The sequence below is a fragment of the Hyla sarda genome, chromosome 1 (genome assembly GCF_029499605.1).
Source record: "Hyla sarda isolate aHylSar1 chromosome 1, aHylSar1.hap1, whole genome shotgun sequence".
NCBI classification, from domain to species: Eukaryota; Metazoa; Chordata; class Amphibia; order Anura; family Hylidae; genus Hyla; species Hyla sarda.
Window position 1 is genome coordinate 414,792,746 of NC_079189.1, and position 22,942 is coordinate 414,815,687.

Genomic DNA, 22,942 nt, shown 5'->3' on the forward strand with positions numbered 1-22,942 from the left:
AGTCCCTGAACCATCCAATCCCTGAACACGCCGCCCCAGCCCGACAGGCTGGCATCCGTTGTAACAACCTGCCAGTGAAGGGGAAGAAACGACCGCCCTTGGAGAAGAAGGGGGGAGCGGAGCCACCAGAGCAGAGACTGACGAACCCTGCGAGGAAGAACAATCTGACGATCGAGGGACAGAGGAGACCTGTTCCATCGAGAGAGAATCGCCAGTTGAAGGGGGCGTTAATGAAACTGGGCAAAGGGTACGGCCTCCATAGTTGCCACCATCCGACCCAGGACTTCCATACAAGTGCGGATGGAGATCGATACCTTGGTCCAAAGGGAGCGGACCCCCGACCGAAGCGTCAGACGTTTGTCCGGCAGAAGACAAATTCAAGGAAGAGGTCGTGTCGAAGTCCCAGGAAGGTTAGAGACTGGGTAGGACGGAGGACTGACTTGTCCCGGTTGATCATCCACCCGAAGCGAATCAGAGTGTGGAGAGTGACGTCCAGATTTTCCAGAGTCTGGGCTCTGGTTGGAGCCTTGATGAGAAGGTCGTTCAGATAGGGTATCACCGAGATTCCCCTCGATCGTAATAGGCCTATCACTGGTGCAAGGATCTTTGTAAAGACCCGAGGAGCCGTGGCTAGACCCCAGGGGAGGGCTATGAATTGAAAGTGCCCCTCCGGAACCGCAAAGCGGAGGTACCGATGATGGCCCGGAAATATTGGCACATGGAGGTAGGCATCCTTGATGTCCACCGATGAAAGGAACTCCCCTTGTTCCAGGGACGCCACCACCAAACGGAGAGATTCCATTTGGAAGTGGCAGATGAGAAGGTGACGGTTGAGACGCTTGAGGTCTAGGATTGGTCGCACAGAACCGTCCTTCTTGGGGACCACAAAAAGATTTGAATAGAAACCCCGAAACCGTTCCCCTGGAGGAACGGGAACGATAACCCCCTGGAAAAGCAGAGACTGGAGAGCTGCTCGAAATTGCTTCACTAGAGGAGGAGCCCGGGGGGCCCGGGATCGGAAAAAAAGCGATCCCTCGGAAGGGAGACAAATTCGATTCTGTAACCATTGGACACCACGTCCCTGACCCAAGAGTCCTGAATGTGTGAGGTCCAGATGTCTTGAAAAAGCAAGAGACGACCTCCCACCTGAGAAGAAACTGCGGGTGGGGGCCTCACTTCATGCAGAAATGGGTTTGCGGTTGCCCAATTTGGGCGCAAAACGGCCGGACCAGTTGGAGTCCGACTTCCAAGACGGGTGTGCCCGGAACGAGGGAGCCTTCTTGTCCCGCGAGGGCGCCTGCCCGGACCCTTTGCTGGAGCCAGAGGTCCGAAAGGACCGAAAGGAAAAGGACTTCCTTTGGGAAGTAGGGCGAGCCTTATTTTGAGGTAACCAGGAACTCTTACCTCCCGTTGAATCAGAGATAATCTCATCAAGGCGTTTGCCAAAAAGACGGCCACCCGTAAAAGGAAGCTCAGTGAGAGACCTTTTAGAAGTGGCATTCGCATTCCAAGCTTTAAGCCACATAGAGTGGCGGAGAGCCGCTAGGTGACCCACAGCAAAGCCAGAACAACGGGCTGACTGCATGGAAGCTGCGCACAGAAAGTCCCCAGCTTTAGAGCATTGGAGAGCCAGAGCAGACCGATCCTCTAGGTGGGAGGGGGGGGGGGGGGGGAATCCCGCTAAGATATCCTGATGGAGCTTTTGGCACCACTCCCGACAGGCCCTTGGACACCCATGTCGAGGTGAAGATGGGAAGAACCAGCTGCTTCAGAAGCGAACTTCGCTAAAGATTCTACCTTCTTGTCCATGGGATCCTTGAAGGCAGCGGCATCTGCCAGAGGCAGTGTAGTCGCCTTAGAGATCCGGGAGATTGGTGGATCCACTGAGGGAGGGGAAACCACCTTAGCGACAAAGTCCTTGTCAAATGGATAACGTTCTTGAATTGTCCTGATTCCCGGGAACCTCTTGTCTGGATGATTCCATGCGGATTCCAGAATGTCGTCAAAGTCAGCGTGAGAGCTGAACCTTTGAGGTGCTGGCTTAGCACGATGAAAGGATACTCCTGGATTGACATCCGAAGATCCTGGGTCCTCCAAGTGAAAGGTGTGTCTTATGGCTGTCACCAATGAGTTCACCGTTGCAACTGAGTCCGGGCGGTCCTCTGAGTCAGATGCCGGCTCGGAAGCCTCGTCCACCAGGGGAATGTGAATGAGTAGAGGCAGTCCTGGAGGGGGGCGACCCAGACCGGGTACGCGGCTCTGGCGTGGCAGAGCGGCGACTCCGAGAACGTCCTCTGGAGGAGCGACGTTTGTGCCCAGATGACGGGGGGGGGCGGGACCCACGAGGGGAACGCTCACGTCTATCTGAAGACTCAATGGAAGAGTCAGACAAGGCACCCCTAGTACCCTTGTGAGAGCGTGAAGTATGAGGAGACGAGGAGCGGGCCCTTTCAGAGGTCCTTCGCAAGGCAGACACCACTTCCCGGGAGGCCTCAGCCACCGAACGGGAGACTTGGGTCAAGTCAGCCATATACTGGGTCAGGGAAGAAACCCAGGCTGGAGGAGCGGCTGAACCCACCGGGACCGAAGGGGCATCAGGGGGTACCAGGGGGTCTGGGGGACCAGTGGAGATGGCAGGGCAAGTGGGCTCAGCAGAGCCAGACATCTTGGTATTACAGAGCTTACAGATATAATAAGTCACTGAAGTTCCAGGTTTCTGTTTAGAGGGAGGAACAACTCTGGGTACGGACATAATGTGGGAAAAAAAACGGAGACAGGAACTTTCTCACCCTAGTCTGTGTCCCCCGTCAGCTGCAGTGAGGAGAACTCGCTCCGTGCAGCTAGAGAGACTGAACAGGCCAGCCAATAGGAAGGGAGGAGCGTGCCTGAAGCAAGGCACACAGTAACAGACCCCTTCTCACTGAAAATCGCACCCATGGAGCTGATTGGAGGCTGCTTCGCGCCTCTGAGAGCTCCCGGCCCTTTGGGCGGAGCTACAGACCGGCCGAGAAGAACTGTCACGGCGCCCGCTCCTTGTCCCGAGTGCACATGTCTAGCCGCATATGCGCTCGGGGGAATAGAGCGGGCGACCTAAACGCCGGCAGAGACTGCCGGCAAAAGTGAGAGTAAGCCGGCGCTGCAGCGCCCGGCTCGTAGCAGTGCCACGGCTGACAGCCGCGTATAAGGCGCTGCCGGCAAAACGAAAGCAAGCCAGACTGCCGGCGAAAGTGAAAGTAAGCCGGCGCTGAAGCGCCCGACCCGATGCAGCGCCGCGGCTGCCAGACGCATATAAGGCGCTGGACGTAGTTGCACCAAACACACACGCACACACACACACAACATAAAGTGAAGTGCCCCATATTACATGCCCCCTCAGGTGCCACTGCTCCCCCAGAATAAAGTGCAGCCCCTGTATAAGCCGGCCCCATAACCTGAAGGTGGGCCAAAAACAGGGGGTCTCCAGAGGATGCGAGTCCGTACCTATGGAGAAAAAGGGGGTACTTACCTCAGTCAGAAGAACTTACCTAATGTAGTCTTCAGTCAGCTTTTTGTCCCTGCATCACGCCTAGCTGCTATGCGCAAGCAAGGCGAGCAGAGAAATAGGGGGACCCGGACCCATGAGGTACCAACCCAGACGCTGATCGTTGGCGAGGGGGGAGTAAACAGCACATATACGCTGCCCCCTTACTTGCAATGGGGAAAACGGGAACCGGAGTCCCTGAGTCCCCACCTAAAAACAGAAAAGAAAAAGGAATAAAAAACTAACACGTCCCTATACTAGGAAAATAAAAGACAGAAGACCTGGTCTGGAGAATCCAGACCATGTCCACCTCCTTCAGACACTAAGCTTAAACTGATTAACTCAGAGCCTGAAGGCGGGTATATTCTGCTGGGAGGAGCTGACTTTTTTTTATTACCATAGTGTCACACCTCCTAGAGACAGCAGCATACATCCACGGTCTGTGTCCGCCAATGGAGCAGATACGTAAAATCTCTTTCTCTGAGTACAAAAAAAAAAAGAAAGAAAATCTCCTTTTCTCGGTCGCTCTTCATTGGGGGACACCCATACTGATGGGACGTACCAAAGCAGTCCCTTAGGATGGAAAGAACAAGCAACAGCGAAAGGGGAATTAGTCCTGAGATCGAACCCATTTGCCTGTAAGGCCTGCTGACGAGAACCCAGGCCAGAGATAACCGACGCCCGGAAACCGAGCTCTCGGTAATTCCCCCATTCATGGAGATGGACTGGGACACCAAAGGAAGGGACAGTCTGTGGCAGAGACTCTAAACCCCCGGTCCATATAGGGAGAAACGAAAGTCGACTAGGAAGCCAGTTGGGCCAGAACCATGGAGGTAGGAAATCAACTCCAAGGAATATAGAACCAGACAGATTGCTAACCTGGCTGGAAAACAAAAATGGAAAAGGGAACAAAAAGAGAACCCTATCCAGAGTCAACCGATTCAAGAGAACATGGTGGAAAAAAATGCCAGGGAAAGCAGCGAACGCCTGAGCAGAAGGCGAGCACAGAAGGCGGAGACCAGAAAACCACTGGAAAAAGGGAAAAAAGACGGATATCGGTTGGTGCTGAAGATTGATGATCTGAACATCTGCAGACCCAAAACCCCCATCCAGCAACGAGTCCCGGCGAAGCTAAACAGCTGGACAGGCGCAATCCGGACGACCAAAACTGCCTCAGTCTTGCGAAAAGATGGACCCCGAAGGAGGAGACAGAAGGTAATAATGGCTAAAAAAGGAGCGGAATGCCCAGAAAAGGGGCACCCCGGAACACCGGGGTGACGACATGGAAACGGGAGGTTCCTGAGTCACATGGACACAGAAGAATAAACAGTCAAGAAAGGAGCAGAAGACCCTGAAAAGGAGCATTATGGGACACCGGGGCGGCTGAAATGGTAACTGAAGGTTCCAGAGTCTCCTGGAAGACTTACACCCGAAGGGTAAGTAAACCCAATGGGGGACATGTATCAAAGATTGCAGTTCTGTAACATCTGGAAGACCACAGATTGGAGACCATTATACAGTGGTCTACAAACTGTGGACCTCCAGCTGTTGCAAAACTACAACTCCCAGCATGCCCAGACTGCCCAAGCATGCTGGGAGTTGTAGTTCGTCAACATCTGACCCTTCAGATATTGCTGAAATACAACTTCCAGCATGTCTGGCCATGCTGGGAATTATAGTTTTGCAACAGCTGGCACACTAGTTGGGAAACATTGTTCGTTTTCTAACTCTTTTTCCCAACCCGTGTGCCTCCAGCTGTGCCTCCAAACTATAACGCCCAGCATGCACTCACAGACCATGCATGCTGGGAATTGAAGTTGTGCAACAGCTGGAGGCACACTGGTTTGGAAACACTAAGTTAAGTAAAAAACTTTCAAGTGTTTTGCAACCAGTGTGCCTTCAGCTGTTGCATAACTACAACCCTCAGCATGCACGGACTGCCAAAGGGCATGCTGGGAGTTGTAGCAGTATGCCTCCAGCTGTTGCATAACTACAAGTTCCAGCATGTCCTTCTGCTGTCACTGCATCCTGAGATTTGAAGTTTTTGCAACAGCTGAAGGCACACTGGTTGCGAAACACTGAGTCTGTTTCCATGTTTCGCAACCAGTGTGCCTCCAGCTGTTGCAAAACTACAACTTCCAGCATGCACGGACAGCCAAAGGGCATGCTCGGAGTTGTAGTTTTGCAGTCCCCCCCCCCCAATGTGAATGGACAGGGTACACTCACATGGGCGGAGGTTTACAGGGAGTGTTGCAAGATTGAGATGCAGCAAACTTGCTGTGAACCCCCGCCCGTGTGACTGTACCCTAAAAACACTACACTACACTTAAATAAAATAAGTAAAAAACACTATATATACACACACACCGCTACACAGCCCCCCTCCCCAATAAATATGAACAACATTTGGTACGGCACTGTTTCCAAAATGGAGCCTCCAGCTGTTGCAAAACAACTGCCAGTATTGCCGGACAGCCATTGACTGTCCAGGCATGTTGGGAGTTTTGCAACAGCTGGAGGCACCCTGTTTGGGAAACACTGGCATAGAATACCACTATGTCCACCCCTATGCAAAACCCTAATTTAGGCCTCAAATGCGCATGGCGCTCTCACTTTGGAGACCTGTCATATTTCAAGGCAACATTTTAGGGTCACATATGGGGTATCGCCGTACTCGGGAGAAATTGCCTTACAGATTTTGGGGGGCTTTTTCTCCTTTTACCCATTATGAAAAGGAACAGTTGGAGTCTACACCAGTATGTTAGTGTATAAAAATAAAATTATTTACACTGACATGCAGGTGTTGCGGCATACTTTACATTTTCACAAGAGGTAAATGGGAAAAAAGACATTTTTTGGGACACAATTTAGCCAGAGTACGGAGATACCACATTAGTGGGCGCAAAGTGCTCTGCGGGCGCACAACAAGGCCCATAAGGTAGAGTGCACCATGTACATTTGAGGTGATTTGCACAGGGGTGTCAGATGTTAAATGAAGAATAAGGACATTGGTATAATTGATGTGTTATAATTGGGTGCAAAAAATGGTATTATTGTGAGATTAAAACTCTACATAATGAAGAAAAAAAATTCTAAAATTAATAACGAGGACACACTTACTGTTTAGGTGCAGATACACTGCAGACAAAGCTCCTACTAAATAGAGCTGCGGTGTAAATTTATGCTCTGAGGAGAATTCTAAATTTAAACGCAATTCAAGAAAGTAGCTGCACAAGAATGATAAATTTAACGCAGCTGCGCCAAATTTAGACAACAGGCAGAGGGGTAAAAAACTTCTATTATACACTGGAAATGATACATGTCCCCCAATGACCGCAAAACGCTCCAGGTGACAATCTGTGGCGAAATCAAAGGAAGTGGGGTACAGAAAGACCGCCCCATAAATGGATCGCAGAGAAGTAGGACCGCTACACATGCCTGAGACCTCAACCCTCACTAAGGCCCAAGGAACCAGGAGGGCCGACTTTCAAAAGAAGGCATGCCACAGTATCCCAGAATAGTGTCCAAGACAAGGAGATCAACCGGTCTTGGATCCAGCGGTTCAAGTGGACCAGAGAACTCCGAAATAAACGTAAGGATGGGAACAGAGAGGGAAACAAAAGGAAACCCGGCTGAGACTCCCAGGCTCTGAACAGGAAGGTTACTCAAGAAGACTGCGGTGTCAGTGTAGCGCAACAGACACTGTCAAGGGAAGAGGGAATACACCTTACTAGGGAGATTGTGCCGAGAGGCACTGAACTGTGACGCCCGCCAGGCACACAGAGGTGCTCAACCGCCGCAGACCTGTGGAAACAAGACTACAGGAAGGCACATGGCACACCCCACTGACAGAATAGAAAGTGGGCTCCACGTGTGCAGAGGGGCCGTACTATACATAGGGACACAGACATGGATTCCTCACGATAGTAGTGGGGTACCAAGACAGCAGATCCGAAAGAAACCGCAGACATTCAAAAGTCCGGCAGTATGGAAGACATGCTCAGCACCCAACTGTGTGTCACAACCATGCCCCTAGTAGACCAACGTGGAACTCTTAGAAAGGGGAACAGAGTGCTGCTGCTGTAGGTGCAAGTCCATGGAACTTGAAGGAAATGTCCACACCCCATCTCCTAAGGGTGCTAAACACCAGGACTGCCGTCGCAGATGCAAGAGATGAAGAAAGCATGTGGGGCCGGAAACATGTAGACACAGTCTGACAACACGTATAAAAGGGTCCAATGTGAGGTCCAAAGAACCCACAGAGAGACACTCCTGTTGGAACCTCACATGGAAAGTGAGGTACCAGACTGCAGCCGCGGGAGCGGCAGGAATGGGGGGAGGTGACCTGGTGGATTGGAAAACCATGCGGACACAGGCCAGCTATCTGGCATAGGGACCTATGGCCGCACCGGGTCCCACATAAAGAACCACACACAAAAAGTGGGTCACCAGCCTTCAGCTGTGAAAATGGTAGACATGAAGAGAGGGACCTGGAAAGTAGGGAACCCTGAAAACCAGTACGTGGTGGATTGTATAGGGCCCGTGGAGCAACATGGGGAGACTCACACAGCACTACACCTTAGCAGTAGGTTACCGGAACTTCTATCCATGGTGTGGGAAGTGTATGGTAGTTGAATCGACGTAGTAGTAAGCCATGCGGAAAACTAGCTGACCGACTGGCATAGGATTCCTGAACGCACAGGATCACTCCATCGGACCCTCCCACAGAAAGTGGGCCATGGAGTGCGGCCGATCTAACACGCAACCTGGCGGAGTAGAAGACCTAGCAGAAGACTGGCAGCAGTCCCGAGTACCTGTAGGGACCCCCATCCGTATTCCTTAGACCAGCATTGAGAAACAGGAAGCCTAGCCATGCCCGTGGCAGCCCTGAGATGGGAGACAGATGGCGGCAGAAACCATACAGACAAGAGTCAGGCGGACAAGTACACCTCCGGGTGCTGGCAAAAAGAGGAAAACCGTCAGATAGGTGGTCAATGAGCCCCTCTTTCACATGTAGGAGGAAGGGGAGGCCATGGATAGAATCCCCGCTCCCCTGGGAGATCGGGGAGGCTGAGGAGCCGTGGATTGTATCCCCTTCACCCCATATAGGGTCCCTAGGACACGACTTCATACACCTTGCACCACAATGGGGTACCGGAACTCCAGTTGCAGGTACCTCAGCCACGTGATGTGTGACAGGCGGTGTAGGAAACCATGCAGACCACTGTCTGGCTAACTGGTATGGGTCCATAGTAGACAACGGGGTCACTCCACCGGACACCTAGCACTAGCAGTGGGGTACCGGAACTCAGGCCACAGATACATCAGCCGTTTGATAGGCGGCGTAGGAAACTATGCAGACGACTGTCTGGCTTACTGGTATGGGTCCTTAGTAGACAAGGGGTCACTCCACTCACTAGCAGTGGGATACCCGAATGATCACGGCAGCTGTGAGATGAGTGACAAGCAAGACTACTTTCATATCGATATGAAGTCCGATCCATGCCCACACAGGGACACTGCCACAGTGGGGATCCGAAGCACCAGCCGCGGATGCGGCAGCCTGTAGAGGAGGGGACCACATTGTATGACACGTAAAAAACACCACTTCGGAGGGTGACCAGCGGACCTGACAGAGGAGGAACCTCAAAAGAATCCTTAGTGTCCGCCAGGAAACAAAAGCCCTTGCACACGGTATGGCATTCAGTGGTATGGGAGAACAGGCAATGAATATATCCCCGGAAGTTTCCAAGGGATCGTGAGAATCCTGCAGGAAATAGGGGCACCAGAGGTAAACCGCAACTGACGCAATGTAATTTGCCTATAGCATGTCACCTTACAGGGTGACTGAAGCAATAAAAGCGTCCCCAAGACAGTCCCTAGGAAAGGGACCCTGCAGATCGGAAACTGAATAAAAAAATAAATATGACAGACCAAGGCTGCATTGCAACTGGTTGCCACAAGGGGGAGCTCATGAGCTGCAAGGGAAATCAATGGTGCAATACAATTATTTGCCACAAGAGGGCACCAAACACCACCAAATCGTCTGAGAGACCAGGCGTATGTGTATATTATACACACACATACATATATATATATATATATATATATATATATATATATATATATATATATACATACATATATATACATATATATATATATATATATATATATATATATATATATATATATATATATATATATATATACACACACACACACACACACACACACACACACACACATAAATGTTGGCACCCCTGAAAATTTTTCGAGAAAATGAAGTATTTCTTACAGAAAATGATTGCAGTAACATGTTTTGCTATACACATTTATTCCTTTTGTGTGTACTGGAACTAGACCAAAAAAAGGGGAGGAAAAGAAGCAAATTGGACATAATGTCACACCAAACTCCAAAAATGGGCTGGACAAAATGATTGGCAATCGTCAGATTTCATGATGCCTTGCACACATTCAAGGCACCTAGTGTCAGAGGCCGCAAAACAACCCCAAAATGATGTGCCAACGGTAGAATGATGTGCTTTACCAAAAAGCTCTATCTTGGTCTCATCTGTCCACAAGACGTTTTCCCAGAAGGATTTTGGCTTACTCAAGTTCATTTTGGCAAAATGTAGTCTTGCTTTTTTTTTTATCTCTGTGTCAGCAGTGGGGTCCTCCTGGGTCTCCTGCCATAGTGTTTCATTTCCTTTAAATGGCGGATAGTTTGCGCTGACACTGATGCTCCCTGAGCCTGCAGGACAGCTTGAATATCTTTGGAAGTTGTTTGGGGCTGCTTATCCACCATTTGGACTAGCCTGCGTTGACACCTTTCATAAATTTTTCTCTTCCGTCCACGCCCAGGGAGATTAGCTACAGTTCAGTAAGAATTGCACTTGTACAACCGGACTTGCGTTCAATAGTTTAAGGTGTATTCCAGGAATTTTTTCTATTTGACTATGAAACAGGGGCTGTAAAGTTAAGTGTAGTTCATAATATAGGATCTGTACCTGTGTGTGACGGTTTTCTCACAATTCTTATATGATTTTCACTAGGGATCGATCGATTATCGGTATGGCCGATATTATCGTCCGATAATCAATTTTGGGCATTATCGGTATCGGCAATTACCTTGGCGATAAGCCGATAATGCCCCGCCCCCCGCACCACCCCCACCGCACCGCGCCCCCCCCGACCCGCCGCACCGCACTGCGACCGCCCCCCCCCCCCCCCCGCACAGCGTCGCACCCCCCCACCGCAGGGCTGGGCGGTATACCTGTATGGATTTTTGCCCATACCGCTATACCGGTCGGGCCCCTCTCCCACCCTCCGAGTCAATAAAAAAAATTAAACTTACTCGTAATGGGGGTGGTCCGGGCCATCCATCCTTCCTGTAGTGTCCGGCGGCATTCCGGGTGGAGGATGAACCTGTCCGGCTGTCCTTCTCCGGGGTCCTCTTCTCCACTCCGGGCAGGCTCCGGCCTAGTACGGTGCATAGACGCCGCTACGCCGTGATGTCAGGTGCGTCACTGCGCACGGGCGTCACTGCGCAGCGGCGTCTATGCTGCGTTACTAGGCCGCAGCCTGCCCGGAGTGGAGAAGAGGACCCCGGAGAAGAAGGACAGCCCGGACCGGTTCACCCTCCACCTGTAATGCCGCCGCACACTACAGGAAGGATGGCCCGGACCACCCTGACAGGTAGGGGGAGAGAAGCGGGTGGTGGCGGCGGCCTATGGCACCGCAAAAGCCACTGCAGTGCATTGATTTAAAGCGCCCGCTTTAAATCAATGATCTGCAGCGGTGTCGCAGGGGGATAAATAGCCGATAACTTATACCGGAATATCGGTATAAGTTATCGGCCCTAACCTCCACCGATTATCAGTATCGGCCCTAAAAAATAGATATCGGTCAATCCCTAATTTTCACCCCAATATTTATTTTTAACAGCATCCAAAATGACTGTTGTCTCAGATTTTTTCCAGCTTGCAATGCGGCCGAGACCTGACCTCACTAGTCAGCTGATGACAGGGAGCCTGTCTGCTTCAATGGGTGGAGCGATCGCTTGGTGGGAGAGGGATCAACTGCAACTAATGCAACAGCTGTAGGCACTCTGATTGAAAACCACAGGTCTTTTGTTTCAATGGGTGGGGTGGCTGATGTGTGGGAGGGAAGAAAATGCAATTGTGGGATTTGTAATAAAAAAAAACTAAAAAAAGTCAAACAGGAAATACAAGTTCACAAAAAGCTAGCCACAGTGTTATGGTAATCTTACGACATAGCCATTTAGCCCGAAGACCAGCAAAGATCCTTCCTAAGCCTGTCCATTACTGTCTGCCAGGTACGTACTAAAATCACCTTATGGTGGATAACCCCTTTAACACTTTACTTCAGCCATATGTATTCATACAAAAAACTTTAAATACGGGAACAATGTATAGGAACACAACATATTTAGCCAGTGCTCGTTCGCTGATTCAGTCTACGGGATAGGATCAACTTCTGCTCCCACCGGAGCTCCGTGCTGGAGTGTCCTTACTAGCTGTTCCCCTTGCTTAACTATGTAGACAGCGACTAAAAGCTCACTCAGGCTTGAGAGAGGGAGAGATCCTGAAACGTCGCCAATCATGCTCACCTGCGAGACAAGTCACTGTCTACAGAGTTAAGCAAGGTGAATGGCTAGTATGGACACTACAGCACAGAGCTCCAGTTGATCCTATGCCGTAGACCGAATCAGCGAACGAGCACTGGGTGAATATGTTGTGTTCTTGCAAACTGTTCCCGTATTTAAAGTTTTTTGTATGAATACATACGGCTGAAGTAAAGTGTTAACTATTGAACGCCAGTCCGGTTGTACGAGTGCAATTCTTACTGAACTGTGTGAACCAGAGATACTGTGGAAACTCAGGTGCACTACGTCACACCCAAGTGCTGATATACACCCATACTTTTGTTTATATTGAAGATTAGCTACAGTGCCATGGGTTGCGCACTGTGGACAAAGTCAAATCTAGATCTCTGGAGATGGACTTGTATCCTTGAGATTGTTGATATTTTTCCACAATTTTGGTTCTCAAGTCCTCAGACAGTTTTCTTTTTCTGTTGTCCATGCTTAGTGTGGCACACACAGACATACAATGCAAAGACTAAGTGAACTTCTCTCCTTTTTATTTTCTTTCAGGTGTGGTTTTTATATTTCCCACAGCTGTTACTTGCCCCAGGTGAGTTTAAAGGAGCATCACATGCTTGAAACAATCTTATTTTTCCACAATTTTGAAAGGTTGCCAATAATTTTGTCCAGACCATTTTTGGAGTTTGGTGTGATATTATGTCCAATTTTCTTTTTTTCCTCTCCTTTTTTTGGTTTAGTTCCAATACACACAAAAGGGAATAAACATGTGTATAGCAAAACATGTGTTACTGCAATCCTTTTCTGTGAGAAATACTTCATTTTCTAGAAACCTTTCAGAGGTGCCAACATTTACGGCCATTACTGTATGCATGTATGTATATATACAGTGGGGATCAAAAGTTTGGGCACCGCAGGTAAAAATTTGTATTAATGTGCATAAAGAAGCCAAGGAAAGATGGAAAAATCTCCAAAAGGCATCATATTACAGATTAGACATTCTTATAATATGTCAACAAAAGTTAGATTTTATTTCCATCATTTACACTTTCAAAATAACAAAACAAAAAAATGGCGTCTGCAAAAGTTTGGGCACCTTGCAGAATATATAGCATGCACTGCCCCCTTTGCAAAGCTGAGACCTGCCAGTGTCATGGATTGTTCTCCATCATCTGGGAAGACCAGGTGATGTCAATCTCAAAGGTTTTAAATGCCCAGACTCATCTAACCTTGCCCCAACAATCAGCACCATGGGTTCTTCTAAGCAGTTGTCTAGAAATCTGAAACTGAAAATAGTTGAAACTCACAAAGCTGGAGAAGACTATAAGAAGATAGCAAAACGTTTTCAGATGTCAATATCCTCTGTTCGCAATGTAATTAAGAAATGGCAGTCATCAGGAACAGTGGAAGTTAAAGCAAGATCTGGAAGACCAAGAAAATATCCGACAGAACAGATCGCAGGATTGTGAGAAAAACTATTCAAAACCCCAGTTTGATTGCACAATCCCTCCTGAAAGATCTGGCAGACACTGGAGTTGTGGTACACTATTCCACTATGAAGAGATACTTTTACAAATATGGTCTTCATGGAAGAGTCAACAGAAGAAAACCTCTTCTACGTTCTCACCACAAAAATCAGCATTTGAACTTTGCAAATTAACATATAGACAAGCCTGATGAATTTTGGAAGCAAGTTCTGTGGACCGATGAGGTTAAAATTTAACTTTTTGGCCGTAATGAGCAAAGGTACGTTTGGAGAAGAAGGGGAATATAATTTAATGAAAATAACTTCTGTCCAACTGTTAAGCATGGGGGTGGATCAATCATGCTTTAGGGTTGTATTGCAGCCAGTGGCACAGGGAACATCTCACGAGTAGAAGGAAAAATGGATTCAATAAAATGTCAGCAAATTTTGGATGCTAACTTGATGCTATCTGTGAAAAAGCTGAAGTGAAAGAGGATGGCTTCTACAAATGGATAATGATCCTAAACACACCTTGAAATCCACGGGGGATTACATCAAGAGGCGTAAACTGAAGGTTTTGCCATGGCCTTCACAATCTCCTGACCTCAACATAATTGAAAATCTATGGATAGACCTTAAAAGAGCAGTGCGTGACAGACAGCCCAGAAATCTCAAAGAACTGGAAGACTTTTGTAAGGAAGAACGGGCAAAGATACCTCAAACAAGAAGTGAAAGACTCTTGGCTGGCTACAGAAAGTGTTTACAAACTGTGATACTTGCCAAAGGGGGCAGTACAAGATATTAACTCTGCAGGGTGCCCAAACTTTTGCAGACGCCATTTTTTTGTTTTCTGTAATTTTGAAAGTGTAAATGATGGAAATACAATCTAACTTTTGTTGACATATTATAAGAATGTCTAATCTGTAATTTGATGCCTTTTGGAGATTTTTCCATCTTTCCTTGGCTTCTTTATGCACATTAATGAATTTTTTTTTACCTGGGGTGCCAAAACTTTTGATCCCCACTGTATATGTGTGTGTGTGTGTATGTATATGTGTTTTTATTTTTTAAACACTATCATTATTATGAACAGGCCAGAGGAAGCGTGGGGAGCCAGGTCCCCAAGAGAGAATGGGGACAGTAAGGACCAACACATGCGGGCAGCCCCAGGAGCGGTGATGGCTCGGAGCAACGTGCTGCACAGGTCTGAGGCCAGGGACTAGAGCGGGCCGGATAGGAAGAGCTCCTGCAGGGCCACTGCACTTGCTAAAGAGCGCCGCCAACCCCGCAATGGTGGAGGGGCAGAGCTAGACACAGCCGGACGCGCAGAGAAGAACGTCCGCTGTTAAGTACTGCCGGTCGTAGAGAGGAGCCGTGGAGCACTCAAACCTAGAGAGGAGGAACTGCCTGGCACCCAGCTCCAGAAGCTACTTCTGTTCGTTCATCGGAGGGGTGGGGGCTGAGGAGGGATAATGGGGGCATACTTGTACATACTCACCTCAAGCGTCTTCAACCAGCTTACGGCCATGCTGCATAGTGGGGTAAGCAGGGGCAGTGCGGGACCCGGACCCAGGGTACAACCTTCAGGCACTGGCCTTTGGCGAGAAGGGTTTAACAGTACATAACTCGATGTCTGTGCCCCTTCATCACATTTGGGGGAACAGTGAAGGCCATGTGAACCCCCACCTGAAAAAGGGAAACAAAAGGGAAGAAAAACCTAACTAAACAGCCCTTACTAGAAAATAATAAAGATCAGGTCTGGTGAGCTCCCAGATCTGTGTCTTGCCTCCTACTGTCACTAGCTAAAACTGATTACCTCACTTCCAGTGGGTGGGTATATCTTGCCAGGGAGGAGCGGACTTTTTTTTCTTCGTGTCAGCGCCTCCTAGTGGCAAGAGCATATACCCATCAGTATAGGTGTCCTCCAATGAAGAGCGACCGAGAAATAAACTTTTGTAATTGGCTTCTGGCCATTAGGGGGTCTCCCTTCTTGGCCAGAACACATTCAGTCTGGTCAAAATCTCAGATTTCAGTCTGCTTCTTGTAATGGCAGGATACCAAACTCAGGAAGTGTTTCTCTGCACTGAGCTTGATTAACAGCTGCAAAGAGCCTCAGTGAAAGCTGCACAGACTGAAAGCTGCACAGACTGAAAGCTGCACAGAGCCTCACTGAAAGATACACAGACAAAGCTGCTGCACAGAGCTTAAGGTCCTCTATTCATCACAGCAATGTAACGATGTGAGGGAGGAAGTGGTCCCCCAGCAGGCTTCAGTAATGTCATGCCTGCTGGGAAACACCCACTTTCTCCTGCTGGGAGATTGCACTGTGTGAGCAAGAAGAACGTAAGATACATAGCATTTTATAGATCTGAATTATTTTTTTTAACAGCGGGAGGGGTGCTAGGAGTAGTTAGGGAACATAGCCTCAGTTAGTTTAGAAAAGTTTATTTGGTGACAAACTCTTTAAAAATGCTGCTGGAATCCGTTTAACTAGTTATGGGGGAAGAGTCCCAGCAGCTGCTCTCCATCCTGTTAGCACTGAGTGACGCATTTATATCTATATACAGAAAGGGAGAGACGCATCATTCAGCACTTGCAGGGTGGAGAGCAGGCACCAAGTCAGCCCTGCAGAAAGGTTCCATTTAAGAACTAGTAGCCAGCTACCCAATATATTTTTCTTTTCTTATTAGTATATTCCTTTAAAGAGGCACTGTCATTGTTAAAAACTTTTCATATATTGCAGGACTCATAATATGACATTTCACAATATACACCTGTTAAAAAAAATTAAAATTTTCACCTGAAATTCAAGCTCAAAATAGCCACCACTAGGGGTCGCCTGTCTTTTAGCAAGACAGACTAGTCTACATTTTACAGCATACTGGATACACTGCTCTAACACAGTTATTTACAAACTTTGCAGCTTCAGTTGCTACTAAACTACAACTCCCAGCATGCTGAACTAGTTAAAGCTTTCTTAGACTCCTGAAAAACAAAGAAGTTGATCAGACATTCAGGAGTCTGTGAAAGATGAATGACACACATAGTGACAGCTATGCTGATTAGCATCCAGCTTTACTCGGAGAAGATAAAACAGATAGAACATTTATTCATAAAAATGCTGTACTTTTATCTAAAAAATCCTTGCACTAATTTTTATAAAGATCTATTCTTATATTTATACATTTTAGTCTGTTATGAATTCACCATGTCTTCTGATTACTGCAGGCAAGCTCCAAGTATCTTCCTCTGACACATGACACAGCATAAAACCAGAGAGGAAAGGGTTACAGAGTAGAGCGTACTGATTGGCTGACTGCACAGGCTTGCTCCTGTGAGGGAGACAGACTGACACGCCCCCTCCAGCCTGCACAATGAAAAAGTAACTCACCAGCAGATAAATGCTTATATCTCTGGAAAAATTATATGCACATGATCAGGATTGGGTCCTGAGTAACATATCACTTTTTTTCTTTTTTTGCACTATGACAGGTACGCTTTAAAGTGTATGTGTCTTACAATGTGACTACAGAAAACACTGAATCAGCCACACAGTGTAATTATAAAACCAGGTAGTTTTCCTGCCTATTGTATACCTCACAGAGAAGTGGTCATAGGAGTATTTGATTCATTCAGTGTCTCTGGCTACAATTTCAACTATGCATGCTCTTAAAGTGTACCTGCTGCTTAAAAAAAAAAAAAAAATAAAATAAATAAAACTTTTTCACATGTCCTAGAGACAAGACAAACGTTTGGTCGGTCAGGGTCTGAGTGTTCGGACCCCAACCAATTAATCGAATGGGTGGAGAGAGAAGCGTTTGCTGACTGAGACAATATCATTAGCACAATCTTCTCCTTGCTTATTCTAGCGATCTTTCTGTCTGTACACTCAAACCCTGACCAAACAAAACATTTTACATGTCTCTACAACATGTCAAAAGTTTTTACAGTGCCCATACTGTAACGTGCAGATACAGGAGCTTGTGCATGAGGAGCCACAGACAGTGGTGTTTAAATTGCAGCTAGCTAATGCAATTTCACCATAGATGTAATATAATGATATGAAAAATCGTACCTCTATTCTTGCCCAGTTCTGCATTATACTACAAGTAGGATCGCCACTTTCACTAAACCCTGTAAAGATTACAAAAACATTTAATATGACAGGCTATTTGGATACAGTTTAACAAAAAAAAAAAAGTCCTTCCATTCAAAAGAAAAAAGCCCACAGACTATATACAGATGCATATAAATAAAGCCAGATGATATGTGCTAAGCATATGTCAAAGTATTGTAGAGGAAGTCAATAGACATCCGCAATGACATACTGTGGTCTGCTGGTATTCCACTAAGGTTTCAAAGATTTATGGCAGCAAACAGTGTTATTCTGGTCACCAAATATGGTAGATAGCCCAAAAAAGGTTCTTTTTATTAGTAATGTGAACAAATACTAATACAGTAAGTCGATTATGTATCCCAAGAGGAAGAAAGATTGCGCAGAAGTGGATAAATGCAATCTTAAGTACATTGAAAAAATGGGATTCTAAAATAATCTGCACAAAAATCAGTCATTTAAAGTACCTAACACCATACAGTACTACAAACACTTACTTTCTTCCACTTCCTGCTTAAGGTAGTCTAGTGCACGGACAAACGCAGCTCTTAGCTCTTCATGTTCTTTACTGGAATCTGAAAGGAAAAGGTGATTAGATTAAAGGAAAGTATTACACAAATTTATTACAAATCTGTACAATATCCATTGTGTGCAATGTAGAGACTTTTACTACACGTATCGTCCATACAAATCAGGTCCTATCTTAATTTTAGCATACAGTAAAAAAAATTAAAAAAAACATACAGAAAAAAATACATCCATAACAGTAATGAGAGGAGAAACAAAAAGTAGGACTTGCTTGGCCCTTGGCGCCTATTCCCTAAGCATTAATTCCAGCCGGTAGTAGTTCATTAAACTGGCCTTTATTGGTACAACTGGCCTTTATTGGTACAACTGGCCTTTATTGGTACAAAAGAAGGGTGCAACACATTGGTTTCGAACCCGGACCGGGTTCTCCATCAGGCAGTGGTTGTTACAAGAGCATATTCCTGCTCGTTTTAAATATGCACATGTGGACCGGCACAGAACTGCTGCCGGGTCACAGGGTCACGGTAATTAACACATTTTGGAAAAACGTTTTTTTACATAAGGAAATTAACAAACATGAAAACTTATAGTATGTATAGCAGTATTATACACAGAATTGGTATCACACCTTTGTACTAGTTATATTAGCTCTTAAAACCTCGTCCCTCCTAGGAGGCACTGAGGTCTCCCTTTAAGATGCCCACTACTGATGGGCTGCGGTCAGGCTGCGGACATTATCACAATGAAAGGGATAGCGGGAGTCTCCGCAGGTTGGTGCGCCAAGTTTGTGATATTCATATTTGGTATTGGAACCTTGTAGCTTCTAGGAGGCGCTGAGGTCTCATCAGGGGTGTGGAAATTTAAAAAAAAAACTACTTGTCCAAGGGACTAAAGCGGAACACAATCTACTTGTCCCTCAAGAAAATCCACTTGTCCTGGTAGATAAAATAATTTCAACCAAAATAGTCTGATCCCCCACTAGACCACCAGGGATGGATATAAGATCCTTTAGACACTGCTGACAGTGATGATCTAATGGTTTAATAGGTGATCGCAGCATGCCAAGATATTAGCGGCGGGAGAGCTGTAGCTCCTCTCACGCCCGAGACAAGACCAGAAAAGTCTAGATGTAACTTTTTGATCACCTTATAAAAAATTTCTAATATGAAGTGACCAAAAATGAGCAATTCTGGACTATTCTTTTACATTTACACCGTTCACCATACGGTTTAATTAACATCATATTTTAATAGTCTGGACATTTCCACATGCAGCAATACCACTTATGTTTATTTTTGTACATTATTTTTATTTAAAGAAAATTGGAAACTTTTATTAGGAAAGGGGCTTATTCACATGTATACGCACTTTTTAAAATATTTTAATTACTATTTTTCAGTCTCAATAGGGACTTATGTGTTACTGGGTGGGGGGGGGGGGGTTCTGCTTCTCCAGTTTATGTGCTGCATTTTGTGTCAGAAAATGCTGGAAGTTGCATTTAGTTAGTAGATAACAACAACACCCACCATGCCCTGATACAGTCTATGGTTGTGTGGGTGTTGCAGCAAGTTGCACTGTATAGTATTACAGTTAAGGTTATTGTGTAACATGCTGGGAGTTGTAGTTTTGGTTTGTGTCAGCTGCAGAGCCATAGTCTGTGTCAAGGAATACTGGGAATTACAGTTAGTAACTACAACACCCAGCATGCCCTGATGCAGCCTATAGCTCTGCAGCTGACCCGAACCAAAACTACAACACCCAGCATGCCCTGATGCAGCCTATAGCTCTGCAGCTGACCCGAACCAAAACTACAACTCCCAGCATGTTGCACTTTATAGTTCTACAGTTTAGGTTATGGTCCAACATGCTGGGAGTTGTAGTTTTGGTTCGGGCGTGTTTGTCTGCATCCGTGGGGCTCTTGGTTGGCGGGTGAGTATGAAGGGGGGGATTCTGGGGGTGTAATTTAGTGCGGGTGCCACTAAAAATAAATAAAATTAGATGGCACAACTGCCCTAATGCCCGATGTGACAGTCCGCTCCTATACAAAACATTCATGCATACACATATCATACACACACCCGCCACTGCCCCCCCACATCATACATTACATACACACATACACTCACACCATACATACACCTGCCGCTGCCCACCCCACATCATACATCACATACATACACATCACACTTAGACATTATACACACATCCTACATTACATACACATCACACTTAGACATTATACACACATCATACATTACATTACATACACATCACACATAGACATCATACACACATACACTCACACCATACATATCCACCAGTGTTTCCCAACCAGGGTGCCTCCAGCTGTTGCAAAACTACAACTCCCAGCATGCCCAGGGCTGGAGGCACCCTGGTTGGGAAACACTGATATACACCATACATATGCACACATCATACATACACCTGCCGCTTCCTCCCCCATCATACATTACATACACACATCACACATACACTCACACCATACATATACAACCACCCTTCCTGTCGCCTGCATTCTCGGCCTCCTCACCTGAGCCGCCATGAGTGGACATCAGAGCTGTAGTCCCGGCCGGTGTGAGGTGAGATTTCCGTCCTCTCCTCTCTCCCCTCCCCCCTGCTCTGTGTTTTCCCCGTGCAAACAAGCAACCTCCCCGTGGTGGATTAGGTCCTGTCTAGACAGAGCAGGGGAGAGGGAGGGGTAGAGCTGTGTGTGGGGGATGGAGCTGTGCACGGAGCTGTCAACATCCTCTCTCTCCCCCTGCTGTGTCTTCTGAGCTGTGTCCTCCATCCTCCGGGAGGGGAGATAAGGGGGGTCTCTGCAGTCAGCTGGAGGCCACCCCCTCCATACACTCTGAGCGCCGGTGTGAGGTGGAGACTTCCATCCGCTCCTGCACCTCACACCGACATTAAAGAAAAATAAGGGGGAAGGAAGTCTGTCTGTCCCTGCTAGCCCGATACAGGGCTAAATCTATAAACAATTCACCTGCCCGAAGCCCAAAACTACTTGTCCCGGGCGTCGGGCTATAGGATTTCCACATCCCTGTCTCATGTATGAGTGCCCACTGCTGACAGGCTGCGGACCCGTTCGTCGCCGCATGCGCTGTCGCTGCATGTTGAGGGTATTTGTTTGGAGTTACCCCGGAGCACATGCATAAAGTGGAACCCGCCGGAACAGGTATGTGTAATGTTAGTTAGGTCCGGGGGAGAAGGAAATAGCCCCGCTGGAAGAACCATTAGAGGAGAATGTCTTGGTTTCTTTAGATAGGAGCGGTGTGGGCTATCTTGATGCAGATAAGTGGATGGTAGGGTATCCCATATTTTGAGCAGGATAATTATATCTTGGGTATGTTCCTTGGATATGAGGGATGGGTATGCCGGTGTGAATATGGATATAGTAATTATATCACTCCCGGCGTGTCTCCATGACCCGGACCGAAATTGTAGCCGCAGCGGGTATGAAGCATCTGACGGGTGGTCCAATCGAAGGTTATTAGCAGTAGGCACTTGCTATACCCTGGTTAAATAGCTAGCTTAAGCTATTATGTGTACATGGAATCAAGGACAAGTGTTGATATTGTTTGTGATACATTGTTACAGTTATGATATACACTTGTGGTAACGGGTTATATAATAGTCTCGACTATTTCATTGAGACCCCACGGGTTCACTGTGCGCAACTTGAAGATCCAAAAAACATCTCGTTTTTTTAGGAGTTCGAATCGGTTGGAATTGTGATCAGGAATGTGATAAATGGGAGTGATTTTTATTGGATCCGCATTCTCCGGGTGAGCAATTGTACAGTGCCTGTACATGGAGTCTCCAGGCACTGTACAATTGCGGGAGAGTGCGGATCCAATAAAAATCCAATAAAAATCACTCCCATTGAATATCACAAACTTGGCGCAGCAACCTGCGGAGACTCCCGCTATCCCTTTCATTGTGATAATGTCCGCAGCCTGACCACAGCCCATCAGCAGTGGGTTCCTTAAAGGGAGACCTCAGTGCCTCCTAGGAGGGACGAGGTTTTAAGGGCTAATACAACTAGTACAAAGGTGTGATACCAATTATGTGTATAATACTGCTATACATACTATAAGTTTTCATGTTTGTTAATTTCCTTATGTAAAAAAACTTTTTTCCAAAGTGTGTTAAATACTGTGACCCGGCAGCAGTTCTGTGCCGGTCCACATGTGCATATTTAAAACGAGCAGGAATATGCTGTTGTAACAACCACTGCCTGATGAAGAACCCGGTCTGGGTTCGAAACCAATGTGTTGCACCCTTCTTTTGTACCAATAAAGGCCAGTTGTTTTAATGAACTACTACCGGCTGGAATTAATGCTTGGGGAATAGGCACCAAGGGCCAAGCAAGTCCTACTTTTTGTTTCTCCTCTCACTAATGCTGCACCAAAACCTGGAGGTCACGTTGAAGGACGCCCAGGCTGCCGCCCGTACTTTCAACTACAAACCCCAGCGAGTCCACAAGCTCATCGAAGTGTTGTGCCCTCAGCACAACGCTAAACGGTAAGGTGCAAAAGACACGCCAACCCACCTTATGATTCTCCACTAGGAGCGCATCTCTTTTTTTATATATATATGCATAACAGTAAAGCACTTTTCAACAAGTTTGAAGTATCTGAGATTACATCAATCTCCAGCCATAAGGAA

The 22,942-nt window shown here is 46.9% G+C and overlaps 1 protein-coding gene across 5 annotated transcripts in view; it reads right to left on the reverse strand.

The window, feature by feature from the left end:
• Positions 1–22,942, reverse strand: part of SART3 (spliceosome associated factor 3, U4/U6 recycling protein) — a 117,286-nt gene that overhangs the window by 24,822 nt on the left and 69,522 nt on the right. For all 5 annotated transcript variants that reach the window (XM_056528784.1, XM_056528783.1, XM_056528785.1 and 2 more), the window contains exons 10-11: positions 18,223–18,300; positions 17,687–17,745 (exon numbers count right to left, since the gene is read on the reverse strand). In XM_056528784.1, coding sequence (XP_056384759.1) covers positions 17,687–17,745; positions 18,223–18,300 — 137 coding nt within the window. The remainder of the gene's footprint in view (positions 1–17,686; positions 17,746–18,222; positions 18,301–22,942) is intronic.